Source organism: Lithobates pipiens, unplaced genomic scaffold, assembly GCF_037356315.1.
Source record: "Lithobates pipiens isolate NorthernLeopardFrog02 unplaced genomic scaffold, aLitPip1_a1.2 Scaffold_25, whole genome shotgun sequence".
Lineage (NCBI taxonomy): Eukaryota > Metazoa > Chordata > Amphibia > Anura > Ranidae > Lithobates > Lithobates pipiens.
This window is the reverse complement of record NW_027507787.1, coordinates 205,870,667-205,888,699: the sequence shown is the minus strand read 5'-3', so window position 1 is coordinate 205,888,699 and position 18,033 is coordinate 205,870,667. Positions and strand designations below refer to the sequence as shown.

The window sequence follows — 18,033 nt, the reverse complement described above, 5'->3', positions numbered from 1 at the left end:
AATCTGAGATCTGAAGGTGCTGGATTTGGGTCTGACCTGAGATCTAAAGGTGCTGGATTTGGGTCTGACCTGAGATCTAAAGGTGCTGGATTTGGGTCTGACCTGAGATCTAAAGGTGCTGGATTTGGGTCTGAGCTGAGATCTAAAGGTGCTGGATTTGAGTCTGGCCTGAGATCTAAAGGTGCTGGATTTGGGTCTGGCCTGAGATCTAAAGGTGCTGGATTTGGGTCTGGCCTGAGATCTAAAAGGTGCTGGATTTGGGTCTGATCCAAGACCTGAAAGAGCATGCATTGGGGCTCATCCAAAGGTTTGGGGCTGAACTAATAACAAAATGCAATAATTCTGAGTGTCTATGAAACTTTTAGTATAGTGTAACACATTTTGTAGTTAAATAGAACATTTTTGTATCAAGCGGTCTACATGCAAGACCAAAAAAGGGGGACAACTGAGCAGAAAAGAGGGACAGAAGGCTCCCTCCAAAAAAAAAAAAGGTCAGTTGGGTACTATGTGGGTCTGCTCCCTCCTTCTCAGTGCTGCCCCCTACCTCAGTTCCCCACAGTAGCCCCTTACATTTCCTATAACATATTGTTTTTTCTTTTCTACAAAAAAATACAAATAAAATAGAAATCTACCCACCAAACAAAAACGGACACGGTAAGGGATAGGCCCATGCCAATCTGTTTGGGTTCCATGAGTAACCTACCACTCTTCAACACCTGGTCATAGGAAACCTCATGTAGCAATCCCATGAAAAAGAAATACCTTCTAATTGTGCGGCACACACACACACACACACACCTAGGAGGACTGTAGCCCGGAATGGGCAGACACAAGGAGGACCGTGTGAGCTTCCAGCAGAGCGTTGCTGAGCCCTGCTGCCTGAGCTGGCCGGAGCTGTGTGCTGTCACCAGCAGCTGAAAGGTGATCTGATGAGACTCTGCATTGCTGCTGACAGGGAAGGGCTGGCTCTTTAAGAACACAGGCTCTCCCTCTCCCTCTCTCTCCTATTTTCTTTGCTCATATGTATTCTTTCCAGAGTCAGAGCCGCTTCCTAGGATGAAGAATGAGCGCCTTGTGCCTGCAGCCCAGGCTGAGGATTCCATGTAGTGTGCAGGGGAGGCTGAAGACATGCTGATCGCTCATCCATCCTGAGCCATCGTGCTGGGGGGATCGCCCTGGAATTCCGAGCTGCAGCAGCCAGGGCCCTCTGCCTGTGTGTGTCTTCCTCCTCCTGACCTCCTGTCACCGCGATCCTCCATGTCAGCGCTACACAAGAGTCCACCCACAGGCATGGACCGTTAAATAGGCAAGTCTCATGTGCATCTCTCAGTGAGACCGCAGAAGGCACATGCTGAGCAACCAAGCAGCAGAGCTGATGGAAGAACCAAAGGGTAAGTGCCCCTTGCTGCCAACCCACCTCAATGCTAACCCCCTACACTGCTAACCCTTCCCTCCCCACTGCTCTACCAGCACAACTTCACATAAACTTTTCCTGCAAAGCCTCTGACAACCATTGATCATCAACTGATCACCCATTGATCATCAACTGATCACCCATTGATCACTGAGACACCTGCAGCAGCAGGACACACAGGTCAGCTCAGGTTGTTGGCAGTGTGGGGGGGGGGGGGGGGGGGGCTTTCAAAAGTTTGCTTGCTAGACAAGTTTATGTTGCTTAACTATCACAGCAATCAGATGTTACATTGTAATAAAATATAAGTGGTACATATTGCAGACTTCACACACTTACAGCAATCAGATGTTACATTGTAATACAATATAAATGGTACTTATTTCAGGTGTCATTCACTTACAGCAATCAAATGTTACATTGTAATACAATAGAAATGGCACTTATTGCAGGTGTCATTCACGTACAGCAATCAGATGTTACATTGTAATACAATATAAGTGGTACTTATTGCAGGATTCACACACTTTACAGCAATCAGATGTTACATTGCAATACAATAGCAATGGTACTTATTGCAGGTGTCATTCAGTTCCAGCAATCAGATGTTACATTGTAATACAATAGAGGTGATACTTATTGCAGGTGTCATTCACTTACAGCAGGCAGATGTTACATTTTAATACAATAACAATGGTACTTATGGCAGTTGGCATTCAATTCCAGCAATTGTAATACAATAAAAGTGATCCTTATTGCAAGCTTCACTCAGTAATGTTACATTGTAATACAATAGCAATGGTACTTGTTGCAGGCTTCACTCACTTCCAGCAAACTGATGTTACATTGTCATACAATAGAAGTGGTACTTATTGCAGGCTTTACTCACAGCGATCAGATGTTACATTGTGACCATTAATAGTGGTACTTATTGCAGGCTCCACTCAAAGCAATCAGAAGTTACATTGTAATACAATAGAGGTGATACTTACTGCAAGCTTTACTCAGTGATGTTACATTATAATACAGTATCTGTGGTTCTTTTGGCAGGCTCCATTCACAGCCATCAGATGTTATATTGTAATACAGTAGAAGTTGTACTTATTGTAGGCTTCACTCACAGCGATCAGATGTTACATTGTCATATTGCAGGCTTCACTCACTTTCAGCAATCTTATGTTACATTGTAATACAGTAGAGGTGATACTTATTGCAAGCTTCACTCAGTGATGTTACATTGTAATACAGTATCTGTGGTTGTTCAGGCAGGCTCCATTCACAGCCATCACATGTTACATTGTAATACAGTAGAAGTGGTACTTATTGTAGGCTTCACTCACAGCGCTCAGATGTTACATTGTAACACAATAACAATTGTACATATTGCAGGCTTCACTCACTTACAGCAATCAGATGTTACATTGTAATACAGTAGAAGTGGTACTTATTGTAGGCTTCACTCACAGCGATCAGATGTTACATTGTAACACAATAACAATTGTACATATTGCAGGCTTCACTCACTTACAGCAATCAGATGTTACATTGTAATACAATAGAAGTGATAGTTTTTGCAGGCTTCACTCAGAGATGTTACATTATAATACAGTATCCGTGTTTTTTTTTTTTCTGGCAGGCTCCATTCACAGCCATCAGATGTTACATTGCAAGTGGTACTTATGGCAGGCTTCACTCACATCTAGAAATCAGATGTTACATTGTAATATATTAGCAGTGACACTTTTTGCAGACTTCACTCACTGAGTAATATTAGAGTCACCAGTTGTTACATTGTATTGCCATAGAAGTGGTATTTCTTGCAGGCTCAGGTCACTCAGCGGTATTACAGGAATCCCATTTTCATTTTGTTTTGTGTGTTACATAATACTTTTCAGTTTTAACAAAACATAATATATTGACATAAAACAATTCGTAATATTTTGACAGTAGCTTATGTCTCCAGATAGTATGTATGTATGTATGTAATAATAACTAGATCAGTTGTTAGGGGTCTGTACCAGCATTATTTTACATAGACCCCAATCTAATAATTCTTTAAGTATTCACATTCAATGTGATGTAGTAAAGCAATCAAACTTTGATCTCATATTGCAATACAAGAACAGTGTTATTAATTGCTGGCTTATTTTTCTGTGTGGTTAGACTGTACTTGTATACCCATCTATGTACTGTCGGACTACATATGTTCTGTGTAGTGTCATACCATATGTGTACAGTGTACTAGTAGACCACATATGTACTGATAGACAGACATATTCTCTGTGTACTGGTAGACCACATATGTACAGGCATACCCCACTTTTAAGTACACAATGGGGTTTATTTACTAAAGCTGGAAAGTGCTAAATCACGCTCACTTCTGCAAAGAAACCAATGAGCTTCCAACCTCGGCTTGTTCAATTAAACTTTGGTAAAAAATCCTGGAAGCTCAATGGTTTCTATGCAGAAATTAGCCTGATTTTGCACTTTCCAGCTTTAGTAAATAATCCTATTTGTGTACTTAAAAGTGGGGTATGCCTGTACTGTGTACTGGTAGACCACGTGTGTACTGTGTTGGGTTAGACCATGTATGTTCTGTGCACTGGCAGAAATCATATGTTATATGTACTAGAAGACCACATATGCTCTTTTTACTGGTAGACCATACATGAACTGTGTACTGGCAGACCACATGTGTACCGTGTACTGATAGACCACATGGGTACTGCTAGACATCATATTCTTAGTGTACTGGTAGACCACATGTGTACTGTGTTGGGGTAGACCATATATGTTCTGTGTGCTGGCAGACATCATATGTTCTATGTACTAGAAGACCACATATGCTTTCTACTGGTAGACCACATGTATTTAGTGTACTGGTAGATCAGATATGCTTTGTGTACTTATAGACCACATGTGTATATTGTACTGGTAGATCACATACTGTATGTAATATGTACTGATATACCACATATGTCTTGTGTACTGTACACTGTTAGACCATGTATGTTTTGTGTACTGATAGACCACAGTGCTATGTAATGATTGTTGTTAGATACAGATTTGTTTTTTCGCTGATATGAGAGCTTATCAGAAAACAAATGGCTCCACTTTCCGTCAAGAAGGCCATTAATAGTACAGCGTTTTATTGTTCATGTTCTGCCCCTGAATTTAGGAAAACATTTAAACAGAACTGTAACCTGCTATAAATGTGAGTAGCCAGACCTCTCCGAGCTGGTACTTTGTCATCCTGGCATTGTGTGTCGCTTGGCAGGCTCTGTGTTTCCCAGGAACTCTGTCGGTAGGACCTCCAGGCCTTCTCCTAGTTCTCTCCACCTGCCACATCTCACACTTCCTCTTAAACCTTTAATTTTTTTCACAATCACGACAGTGCAGCATAAAAGTGAGATAACAGGACAGGATAGAGTGCAAACATCAGTGGGGAGATTTCTCTAAAACCGATAAAGGGTTAAGTGGGCACTCTATTTCATCAACATCTACCCAAAAATGAAATATGAGTTTTGGGTAGGCTGATCTTATTAGTGGCAACTGTAAATAAATCTGTAAATGAGACCTGTAAATAGTTAAGTACAAAAAAATTGGGTGATTGGGAGTTAATTGTAATAGCCGTTCTTATTTGGGTGCCAGCACGGTTAATATAGAAATGTTAGTAGAAATGTTTTCTGTGGTGTGTGTGGGCATGATTAGCACAGCGTGTTGTTTGACTCCTCGAGTCTCGTAAGTTTGCAGTTCAGCAGTTGCAGACAATCCATCTGTTTCTGAGCTGCTATTCCTCTGCTATGTTAGCAGGTTTGTTAAGCAATGAAGGGGGCCTACATTTACAGACTTGACATTGAAATATCACCATCCTTGTCATTGTATCACCTACAAAAAAATGTCAAAGCTCTTAGATTTCCCCATATATTGTATTTTGTTATGGTATCATCCCAGTAAATGTATTTTTCCTCATGGAAGGACTTTTTGTCTGTTTAGACCTTTGAAATGTCACTTTTCCTCCAATCCTGGCTGTATATAATCCATGTTATCTTCTCTGCTTTGCTTGTCACTTTGAATTTTATCAACATTTAATTTTTCCCACTTTGGCATTTCACAGTTTCTTAAATTGAGAAAACGGGTGGAGAAAAAGGCTGGAAAGAGAAAATAGGTTGTAGACCGTTTCTGTGTTTGGTGTCCTTCTTGATGGAGAAGTATGCTGCCTCTACTTCTGTGCTCTACAAAACCAGCATGGTCCCCCCCCCCCCCCCCTTTTCCCTTCCCGGGGCTGACTACTCATCTGAATAGTGGCGGGGAAGGCCCTGGCCTTGATCCCTGGGGTGTTGCTAAAAGTTGTGTTTATCATTTGAAAGAACAGAATGACCTTGCTGTTCTGGGAGATAGCATGGGGCTGCTCACATCGTACGTATTGCTATGGATCAGCACTTCTTCTCTCTGCCTATTGTTCTTCTTGTGTATATTGGCGTGTAGAGGAGTCCTGTTTTGAACACACCTTTTTCCTACAAAGAAAAATATCTTGTGTAAACTTTTGGGGAAGCTCACAAACTGCAAATGTTATGATTATATTTCTTATGAAATATTTGATTTGTCGCGTCCTTATGTCATGACTCCCAATAATAGTGCATCTTACATAACCTGGGAAGTCTGTGACTGCCAGAACGATTTATTAAGATGGGCAGAACGTATCTATTAGTAATTAGTCACATTTAACTGGACTTGTTCTGCAATGTTGAAGACATTTTGTAGCTTCAACATTCTTCAACCTTCAAACATCTTCAATGCTTTCAAAGCACTTCAACATTACAGAACAAGTCCAGATGAATTTGGCCAACTACTTACTACTAGAGAGACCATGCCCTGGACAGATGAGAACTTTCATTGACACGGGTAGAATGATTACCTTTTCTTTTGAGTATTGTCTTTTTTTCTTATTTTAAACCCTAGCTGTCATGAAAGGAATTGTTGTACAATGTCAAAGACACTTTGTATCTTCTTAAAGCGGTTGTAAACCCTTACAAACCACTTTGACCTACAGGTAAGCCTAGATTAAGGCTTACCTGTAGGTCCAAGAAATATCTCCTAAACCTATACGGTTTAGGAGATATTTACAAAAAAACAGCCACCGCTGTCTATGGCGCATGCACCATACACAGCGGCGCCCAGGCGCACTGGGCAGGCCGCAGATCGCGGTGATATGCCGCGAGTGTCGGCTCCCTTGCAGATGCGCGGGAGTGACGTCATTGCTGCTCCGGCGAAGCACAGCGTCAGACCAGCGAGAACCGGAAGTCACTCCGGGATCCATGGCAGCGGACATGAAGACGGAGGACCACTTTGGGGGCTTCGTTCTCTGGTAAGTTATTCATAATGAGCTAGTATGCTATGCATACTAGCTCATTATGCCTTTGCCTTGCAGGTTGCATTTTTTATTTTATTTTTTCAACTGCCTTTACTTCCTCTTTAAAGCCACTTCTTCAACATTCTTCAACCTTTAACCCCCCCTGGTGGTATTCCCGAGGCTGGCTCGGGGTGGAATTTTTATACCAAAAGTGGTAACCCCTAGCCAGACTCGGGACCACATCGCTGAATGCAGGAGGACGCTTACTTACCTTCTCCCCTGGATCCAGCGATGTCCTGTACGAGCGAGCCGTGCTCTGCTCGATCTATCACTGAGCCGATCTCCGTTCCCTGCGAGCGTTGTGACGCACGGGGACGGAGAGCGGCGCCAAATTCAAAAAGTGAAACACACAGTATACATACAGTATAATGTAATCTTACAGATTACATTGCTGTATGTAATAATTTCACATCCCCTTTGTCCCTAGTGGTCTGTCCAGTGTCCTGCATGCAGTTTTATCTCATAAAAACTGTTCTTTATGCCTGGAAACTGGAGATTGTCCATAGCAACCAAAACTGTCCCTTTACATCAAAAATGATTTTAGACCAGCTAGAAAACAGCGATAATAAATTGGAATCACTCTCAGAATTGAGGGATATCGATTTGTGGGGAGATCCGTCACCAAATATTGAAAAGTTATGACAGTGACAATTCTGCAACTGAGCAAATTTCAGTGTTTTTGATTTTATTACATTATTGAATAATTTTTATTATTGTTATATTATTATTTGGTACAATTATTTATAATTATTTATTATATTATAATTTATTATTTCATTATCATACCCAGGATGTCTGCTAGACTCTGGTTTGGACAGATTTAAGTGAGTTATTCCTAAGAATTGCAGGACTACAATATAAAACGCCAAATTTTCATGCAAAATAATTGTACCACTTTTAGCACCTAAAATCCGAAATAAATATACCGCCAGGGAGGTTAAACATCTTCAACACCTTCAAAGGTTTTTAACGTTACAGAACAAGTCCAGCTGAATTTGACCAACTACTAATTAATTGACCATGACTTGGACAGATGAAAACTTTCACTGATATGGGTAGAACGATTACATTGTTTTTTGAGCATTGTATTTTTCTTATTTTAAACCCTAGCTGTTATGAAAGGAACTGTTCTGCAATGTTGAAGACTTTTTTTCTCCAAGCCACTTTTTAAACATTCGTCAACCTTCAAACATCTTTAATGCTTTCAAAGGTCAGAACAAGTCTAGCTGTATCTGACCAACTAATACTAGACAGATGTTGACCTGGATAGATGAGAACCTTTATGTGTAGACTGATTACCTTTTTCTTTTGAGCATTGTCTTTTTTTTTCTTATTTTAAAATCTAGCTGTCATGAAAGGAATAAGGGGGTTGGCCTCTTCTGAGTACTAGCTACTCGGCTGTGTCTGCCTTCTGTACTTCTAAGTCATAGACCTGGAACACGCAAGCAGCAAAGCAAAGAAGGAGAAAAATCAGGAAAGTTGGAAGAAGATTAAGGCCGCGTACACACGAGAGGATTGTCCGTCCAACTTAGTCCGCTGAAACGTGTTTCAGCGGACAGTCCGTCGTGTGTGGGCTTCAGCGGACTTTTTCAGCGGACAGTCTGGCGGACTAAGTCTTTCGGAATTTCCGTAATACAGTCCGTCCAACTTTGGTTTCAGCGGACAGTCCGCTTGTGAGTAGGCTAGTTGGATGGACTAAGTATGGCGCATGCTCAGAAAGGATTTACACGGCCGAAGGTTGCATTGCAGTGTATTGGACGTCGTATTTCTAGTCCCGTCGTACGTGCTGTACACGTCATCGCGCAAGCTTTCAGCGGACTGTCTGTTCATCGTGTGTGGTCAAGTCCGTTCATTCAAAAGTAGGACGGACTGTCTGTCGGATTGTCTGACGGACTTAGTTGGCCAGACAATCCTCTCGTGTGTACGCGGCCTAAGATTTACTAAAGCGGTTACACTGAGATTCTGATACAGCTGTACACAGCAGCCAATCAACTTCCAATTTCAACTTGTTCAATTAAGCTTTGGCAAAAAAATGAAAGCTGTTTGGTTTCTCTGCAGAGCTGCACCAGATTTTGCACTCTCCAGTTTTAGTAAATAAGCCCCTATGTTTATTTATGTATGCTTTTTCTGGGTCAGTGACGGAGAATATTGAACCCATGGATTCAACACAACAGCCAAGGAGCTAACACAATCAGGAGATACATATTTTGGTCCCCCAAGAGGGTATTATTATTATTATTATTATTCTTAGGCTTTATACAGTGCCAACAGTTAACAATGTAAAGGGAGACAGTACAGTTTCAAGAAGTTCAGGAAGGCCCTGCTCACAAGAGCTTGCAATCAAAAAGGGAGGCAAGTGATAGAAAAGGTAATTAGTATGAGATATTTGAGGAAGTAGAAGTACAGTTTTTAGGTTGGGACAGTGTAGGTTTTCCTAAAAAGATGAATTTTCAGTGATTTGCTTAAAAGTTGACAGAGTAAAAGATAGTTGGACACAATGGAGATGGAAAGTTCCAGAGGATGGAAGATGCTCTGTAGGAGTCAAGCATGGGAGGAAGTGATGGGAAAGCTAGAGATCAGAAGGTGTTGGGAGGGGTGAAGAGGAGTTTGGGTGATATTTGGAGACGAGGATGGATTTGTATGATGTTAGTATTTTTTAATTATTCGTTGGGAGATCAAAAGTCAATGGAGGGATTGGCAGGGAATGGTGGAGTCTAGCAGCAACAAACATGATAGACTAATGGGAGGATAGCCTCTGTAGAGGTAGACCAACATGGAGGAAATTGCAACAGTCAAAGACAAAACAAAACAAGGGAGTGATTTAGGAGCTGTGTAGTGTTGTTTGTTGGGGTGAATTTGGAAGTGCTATGGAGGTTAGGGCAGCAGGATCTGTTGAAATACAGATGAAAAGAAAGATAACACACCTTGAGGCATCCCTGCCTCCCTCTTTTTATAATCATAAATTATGTCTTGCTTGGTGTAATCTGTGGGCAAACTTTTCTAGAAAAGAGATGGGGAAGAAAACATTTGATCTTGTCTAAAAATATAGCTCAATTCTGTTCACCTTACCCAAAGCATAATGGGAAATAGTAAAGAAATCGCTAAGAACGGTTTTCTGAAAATGGAAACTGTTGGAATTGATGATGACAATACCGGCCAGTACCATTAATTCGGCACTCCAAATATAGGCCAAATATCAGTTTTGACATCTTTGGTCAATATACTTTCTATTTTTTTTTTTTTTGCTGTTTGTACTTTGTCTTGTATTAAATTAAGAATACTTAAGTTAATATTTTAAGCACCCTTTTTTAAAAGTTTACTTAACTCAATCATAATTTTGGTAGGGTGTAACATTTTCATTGTAAGCATACTTGGCATTTGTGTTGTCCCCATGCCTTCTCCTGCCACGAACACGTAGCAATTTACATCTCCACTTCTGTGTCCTTCCTTCTCCTTGCGCAACATGCCATAACAGAGCAGGTCTGAACCAGGAAAAAAAAAACGTTGAATTCCGGTTCAATTGGGGGCTTGGCTAACTCGGCTTGATTAACATAAACCTATGGTGATTGAAACATGCCAAATTAACTTTGCAGAATAACCAGCACCAGGTCACCCCTTCGTGGCCTTGTTTTATATGATAAGCCTTTGGTATTGGTAGTATTGGCACACTTCCTTCTCAGAATGCAGTGATTTTGTGCCTGGGCAGCCCATTGACAAGCCACATGGTAGGTGAAGTGCCTATTAACCAACTTTAAGAGATTCATTATTTGTGTAGACCAGTGGTCTCCAAACTGCGCCCCAGGGGACAGATGCGGCCCTTTGCTTGCCTTGGGGCACTATTGCTCCCACTGACACCAACAATGAGTCCCTTTTCCTCCCACTGACACCAACAATGAGTCCATTTTCCTCCCACTGACACCAACAATGAGTCACTATTCCTCCCACTGGCATCAACGATGGGGCACTATTCCTCCCAATGACAACAATGATGAGACACTACTCCTCTCCTAATGCTAAACATGGGACACTATTCCTTCCACTGATGCCGGGACGTTTTCTACTCCCACTGGCCACAGTCCAGTTCTCCTGAAGGTTTGAAGGAGAGTAAAGTGGCCCTTTGTTTAGAAATTTTGGAGACCCCCTGGTGTAGACACTTCAGTGGTTCTCTGGCCTCTGGAGGATTGTGAAGAATCTCATAGTGTATAGGTGGAACCAACGTCCTGTAGGTAGGAGGTTGTAGACTCCTTTGACCTACAAATTGTTGGGAAATTTAAGATCTTGCTACGTTCCACCTAGAAGTATACAGAAAGTAGGATTTGTTATAATATACTGTATGTGTGAATCGGGCTATTGGGGTTCATTGTAGAAAATTAGATCATGTACTAATGAACTTGTGTTTTAGGTGTGAACTGGACTTGGATTTTGTAATTTTCTCACATCTCAGTAGCTGTGATAACACATGGCAGGTTGCTAGCTCTTAATTTTCCCTCCAGAGGCTGTAGGCACAAACACACGACTCCAGGGACAGCTCTGTCTTATGATAAACACGATAACCATGTACTTGTACACCCTTCAGGTGATAAGTATACAGGGTTTGGTCCTTATAGGAGCTATGTGTGTCACCTGTACATAAACAACCTTTAATTTTCTGTATTCCTGCCTGAGATTTACTTTCTCCTAGCATTGGGGGTTATTCACTAAACCTGAAGTGTGCAAAATCTGGTGCATCTTTGCATTGAAACCAATCAGCTTCCAGGTTTTATTGCCAAAGCTTAATTAAACAAGCTGAAGTTAAAAGCTATCCATACACAGCTGCACCAGATTCTGAGCGCTGTGTTGTCTCTATGGTTGAACTCTACTAACAGTTCCCACTTGTATTCAGAACATGCAAAGAAGTTTCAAACATTCCAGTCAATAGGCTTCAAGGTGCAAGATATTGTACAGGTAATCATCAGATATATTCAAATTGTATGTAAACGCTATGGGGGTTATTTACTAAAGGAAAAACCACTTTACACTGCAAGGGCACTTTTGAGAGCGACTGCACTTCCAAGTGCACTTTTAGTGCAAAGTGGATTTGCCTTTCGTTAATAACCCCCTATATCTATTTTTGGCATCATGCTTAAGGTCTCTTGCACACGATACTCCTGTTTGAGCGTCTACTTTTTGAGACTAACTCAGAGGTTACTCGGAGATACGACTTTTCAGGGTAGACTTGCCATCTCCTCACTCAACTTACAATACACATAAGTTTAAATAACACATCCCCTAATGCTTTGCTAGGAGACAAAGGTGTGTTAATGAGCACAATAAACTATTGGGTGAAAGACCCGGGCTTTCCAGATCTCAATAATCAGCATTCCTTTCCCATACATCTGTCCACTGAGTGTCAAGCTGGCAGAGACCATCATGGCCTCCGTAATAATGTCCTTTTGCATTACATAACAGAATAACTCCCTGAAAGTTTTGTGGGAGGGTGGACATAGGCCTTCTGGCTTGGTTCGCCCTCTCTTTGGGGGTCTCCCTTCGGGGGAGCTTCTACCGTACTACAGGGGTGGGTCTGTTTCGGCAGACCTTCCGGAGAAAGGCGGTCGTCTGGCTTCGGCCAGATGGGCCATGTATGGTACCTCAGTCCCCGTCTGGAGCCTAACGCCCCGGGGGATCAGGGTAAGGTCCTTCCTAGTGGAGGACAGTAGGACACCCGTTGCACGTTTTTGTGTTCACTTTTGATGTGTGTGCACTTTTTTTGGCACCAGGTGGAAGTTTTTGAGTGCGTTTTGCACGCCACAGGCTTTTCAATAGAAAAAAACAGAATAACTTCCTAAATGCTTGTAGCGCCCTCAAATGCCAGGGCCCATAGTCGGTAGGCTAGAGGCTATCATTCAGTCCCCAAAAGCCTCTGTCCCGGGTGAGTCTGTCACGTGTGTTTGCACATATTTTTGTGCATATGCATTTGTGTAAATTCGCAAAATTTTGCGTGCATTTTCACGCAAATGCGTGCAAACTTATTCTCACAATCTTGTTCTGCACAATATGTAAATGGGGTGCATTTGCACGCATGAGGCATCGAACTACTGACCAAAAATGCTGATTTTTTTTTTCTTCTGAAGAATGCACAGCCCTTGTTTATGTGCCTGTGTGCATAGGCTCATTACAATGGATGGGCTGTATTTTAGCTCAGTAAAAAAGAAAAAAAGCTGTGCTGAGCTTTTCCAAGCTACAATGTGTGAGACGCCTTACTGTGTACAGTTGTCTTTTTCTTTTTTTTTTCTTTTCTCATTGTAAATTATTTAGACTGCATTCACATGGCCCAATAGCAGCAACCTCTGGCTTGAATCAATAGATACTGTATGCACACACTTCACCACATTTACTAAGCTCTGGAGTAACTGCACTTGCAAAGTGCATAGTCCATTTGCCCTTACTAAATCCCCCCCAATGAATCCTTTTTCATAACTGCCACCTTTTTGAGATGGGAACGCTGGACACCTAATAGCAAAAGTATGTATAGGACACACTCCCTGTCACAAACAAATATAAAATGGTTAAATCCACAAGTGCATTTTTTTTTTACCACTACTATTCCTTTATATTGGCTTTCGAAATTTAAAAATGCAGAAATTTAGAAATTGCATGAAAGGTTTAGCACTGCGGAGCACTTTTTGAAAGGTAAATAGTGCATTTTATATACAACTATATAGATCAGACCGAAATGAGGAGCAAAGAGGACAGAGGGGCATTGGTCAGAATCCGGACCAGTCCCTCAAAATTAGGGGACAGTTTGGAGCTATGCTTTCTACTACCTAGGTACTTATTGGGGTGGATTTACTAAAGGCAAATAGACTGTGCACTCTGCAAGCCCAGATGTTCCAATGCTTAGTAAATGAGGGGAAGTTCTTCTGACTTCCATCTTCCAATCATGTGCAAGCAAAAATTTTCCTTGCATGTGATTGGGAATTCTTTGCAAAGTGAAGCTTCATCTGATTTACTAAGCTCTGGAGCAACTGTACTTTCCTTTAGTAGAATCCACCCCATTGTTATTTATGATGGCTGGAGTATTTGTGACTACTGGCAGGATAATAATTGGCTAACAGTTTGTAACTTGTTAAGATCTGTACAGAATAGAGAGATATTAGCAGAGTAAATGGAGCGCGGGAATGTTTTTTGTCAGGATATAAATTGAAGAATTGCAGGTGTGTAATGGAGCGGAGCTCTCCGTCTATGGATAAACAGCCTGTTGTGATTTGTGAATGGGACACAATACAGGTTCATTTTTAATTGTTTTCACCGAGTGCCATTTCCTGGAACAATGGAAAACAAGTGAAAAACAAGGTTGGATTTGTCTCAGCATGTCATGAAAGTTGAGAGGGAGTGTGTGCAATTTTTTTATTTCATAGGAACATTTTACCTAGAGATGCACCGATGCAATTTTTTTTAACACTGAGTACAAGTACCGATACTGGTACTCACCAATACCGATTACCGATACCTAGGAAGAGTAGATAGAGGGTAGTTTGGGAGGTGGGGGTTGAGTGAAAACCTGGGGTGAGGACAGCGTGGTGGTGGTGGTGGGGGGGGGGGGGGTAGGGGGTAAGTGAGGGCAGGGTAGGGGGTGGGGAGAGCTAGAAGGGACTCTGGGAAGACGAAGGACAGAGAGAGCATCGCCATCTGAGCACAGTATGACCGCAATTTAATGTATAAAAGGTAAGAAATACACTGACCAGGTTTAAACAATTCCAGTATAAATGATGAATGTGGCGTTCATCTGTTCTACTCTCGGATGGTAGCCTGGTATGTCGGTGGCCAGAGGTCCGGGGGCGCTGGTGGCTCTCAGCGCTTCCTTGTAAACTTAGAGACACTTGGTGCACTGATGATGCCACTTCTGTGTATGTCACCAGTGCCTCCGAGTGTCTCTGAGTTTACAAGGAAGTGCCGGGAGCCACCAGTGCCCACGGACCTCTGGCCACCGGCACACCAGCGGCTACCACCCGAAAGTGTAACGGATTAACACCACATTCATTATTTATACTGGAATTGTTTTAACCTTGTGAGTGGTATTTCTTACCTTTTTTATTCATTAAATCGCGGTACTTCTCTTAGATGACTGCTTTAGGACAGGAGGCTCACAGTTGGTGGGAGGGGAGGAGGTGGCAGGCGAATCCCGGGGACAGCTGAAATGTCATGGGTTGTTTAAGACGCATCAACCTTGCTCTTTGACAACCAAAAATTGCTGGCATTCTTTTCTTCACATTTCAGCTGTTGGAGGGGAAATCCCGCTGACAGCTGAATGAACCGAGCCAGAAGGTATTGGTTTTGGGTATCTGTGCATGTGCATGAGTACCGATAGCCGTGCAAATACCTAGTATCAGCACTGATACCAGTATCTCTATCAGTGCAACCCTCATTTTGACCCATTTTATGATGGATCAGTTTTGGATGGTAATTGAGGTTTCAGTATGTGAAATAGAAGAGGTCACTTGTTCATGTTGGCTTATCAGCAGAACTGGGCTGAGTTGGACTGAACATGATAAGAATCGGGAACATTGACTAGATGACCTAAGAGAAATACCTGCTTTATATGTCATAATTTTACTATCATTATTACCTGTATAAAGGGAATGAAAACTCTTAGCCCCTGTACACACACGGTCGGACATTCTGACGGAAAATGTCCGATCGGACCGCGTTGTCAGATAATCCAACCGTGTGTGGGCTCCATCGGACTTTTTCCGTCGGAATGTCTGACCAACAAAGTTTGAGAGCTGGATATAAAATTTCCCAACAACATGATCCGATAGGACTTCGTCCAATCGTTTGTAGAGAATTCCAATCGAACAAAGTGCCACGCATGCTCAGATCAAATTACGAGACCAAAGCTATTGGCTTCTAGCCTGAACGTAGTCCCGTCGCAATGAACGAACGTCATTTCCGACAACTTTGTCCGACCGTGTGTTTGCAACACCAGTTTCGGACAAAATGTCCGACTGTGTGTACAAGGGCTTAAAGTGGTTCTAAAGTCAAATCTATTTTTTACCTTAATTCAATCACTGCATTAAACTCCCCACTACTTGTCTCCCCCACCTCCTATCCTAAACACTTACCTGCCTCATTTCATGATACAGCCTTGTCCTGGCTGCAGCATCATCCATTTCCTGACCTTGCAGGTGACACAGGTAGCAGTAGGAAAAATAGGCTCCTGCTGCTGCCAGTCAAGCTCCTTTGAGAACTGCGAGGGGGTGGGGCTAACTGGTGCTGTGTCTGTCTATATATGCACACAGGCCAGATCAGAAGCATGCCCACATGGGTGCCCCCATAGCACACAGCTTTCTTAGGGGGCACCCGCAGGAAGGAGGAGCGGAAAGTGCTGGCAGGGGAATACAGAAGAGGAAGTGAGGGAACGCTTTTTGCAATACCATGGCACAGCAGGTAAGTTAAACCTCTTTTTTATTGTAATGAAAATAAATTTGTCTTTATAATTATTTACACTCACCCCTACCCACCTCCACTTATTTTTTTTTTATTTTGGATTAATATTCACCTGCCCAGCAGATCTATCATTGCTCTGTTCAGCTGTTTGTATCTGCGTCCCATGCCACCATCTTGGTTCTCTTCGGCTGGCTGCCTCCTCCGGGTAGCCTGGCCCCAATGTTACAGCACCTCTGAACCCTAGCTGTTCTGTGAATGGGCTTCCTGGTATACGTGATGGAGGTTACCCAGGGGGCGGGGGGGGGGAGGCAGATTGGTGATGGGCTGCCAGAAAAAAAAAATAGAAAAGCACGGAACAAAAAAGAAAAAAACTCCTATTACTATTATTATTATTATTGCAGAAGCATTGAGACAAACTTTATTTGTAGATTAAAGTTCCACTTTAAGAGCTAGTTGTTCTCATTTTCAGTTATTCCTTCAGTTATCGTTCCCATGATACAGTTCTACTATTCAGCACGCTCTTTGGCCCGGGTGGCTGAGAGATTTCAGTTTGTTAATTTCCAAAGGATATCAGAGGCCTAACGGCAGTGTATACCATAATAAGATTAGAATAGTATGGTCACCATAATCAGATTAGAATAGTATGGTCACCATAATAAGATTAGAATCGTATAGTTGATTCCCATCTAATAACTGTACATAGGTTAAAAAAACACATCATTTAAATTTAACCACAGTAAAACAACAAAAAGCAATCTTAGCCCCTAGCTGATCCAGAGATAAGCAAATGAAAATAGTTATCAAGTGGCATAAATTCGGGCCGAAATTTGGTTGTTTGGATGTTCTGCGAACACCGAACAATATGCGGTGTTCGGGGCAAATTTGAAAGCCGCTGGAACAACGTTAAAGTCTATGGAACACGAACATGAAAAATCAAAACTGCTAATTTTACAGGCTTATATGCAAGTTATTGTCATAAAGTGTTTGGGGACCCGGGCCCTGCCTTAGGAGACGTGTATCAATGCAAATAGTTTTTTATTAAAAACTGACGTTTTTTGGGAGCAGGGATTTTTTTTTTTAATGCTTAAAGTGAAGCAATAAAAATTTAAATATTCTTTTAAATATCGTGCATTTTTTCAGTGTTTAGAACAGTACCACAGCAAAATTACATTTCTAAAGGGAAAATTGGCATTTAAAACTGATCACGGCTGTAATGAATTGTCGGGTCTCGGCAATATAGATAAAACTCATTGAAAAAAAGAGGATGGGTCCCCCCCAGTCCATTACCAGGCCTGTCCGTATACCCCCACAACCACCGGGCAAGGGCAAGGGTTGTGGGTATGAGGCCCTTGTCTCCATCAACATGGGGACAAGGTGCTTTGGGGTCTGACCCCAAAGCACCTTCTCCTCATGTTAAGGGCATGTGGCCTGATATGGTTCAGGAGGGGGGGTGCTCTCTCGCCCCTCCTTTTTTCCTGCGGCTTGCCAGGTTGCGTGCTCAGATAAGGGTCTGATATGGATTTAGGGGGGGGCACTATGCCATTTAAAAAAAAAAATTGGGGTTCCCCTTAATTTCCATATCAGACCTGAAGGGCCTGGTATGGATTTTAGTTTGGGGTTCCCCTTAATATTCATGCACAAATTGCTAATCAACCAATCACATGGCAGCAACTCAGTGCATTTAGGCATCTAGACGTGGTGAAGACAACTTGCTAAAGTTCAAACTGAGCATCAGAATGGTGAAGAAAGTAGATTTAAATGACTTGGATGTGACATGATTGTT

General features: G+C 42.1%; 1 protein-coding gene across 3 annotated transcripts in view; it reads left to right on the top strand.

Annotated features, from left to right (window-relative positions):
* Positions 1-820: 820 nt before the first annotated feature.
* ENTPD1 (ectonucleoside triphosphate diphosphohydrolase 1) overlaps positions 821-18,033 on the top strand; it is a 168,488-nt gene continuing 151,275 nt past the window's right edge. For 2 of the 3 annotated variants that reach the window (XM_077455486.1, XM_077455483.1), the window contains exon 1: positions 834-1,391. Coding sequence is in view for 2 of the 3 variants with exons in the window: in XM_077455483.1 (XP_077311609.1) it covers positions 1,349-1,391 (43 nt within the window). In the remaining variant the exon portion in view is untranslated. Of the gene's footprint in view, positions 1,392-18,033 lie in introns of all 3 variants that reach the window. The other variant, XM_077455485.1, reaches the window with a different exon arrangement.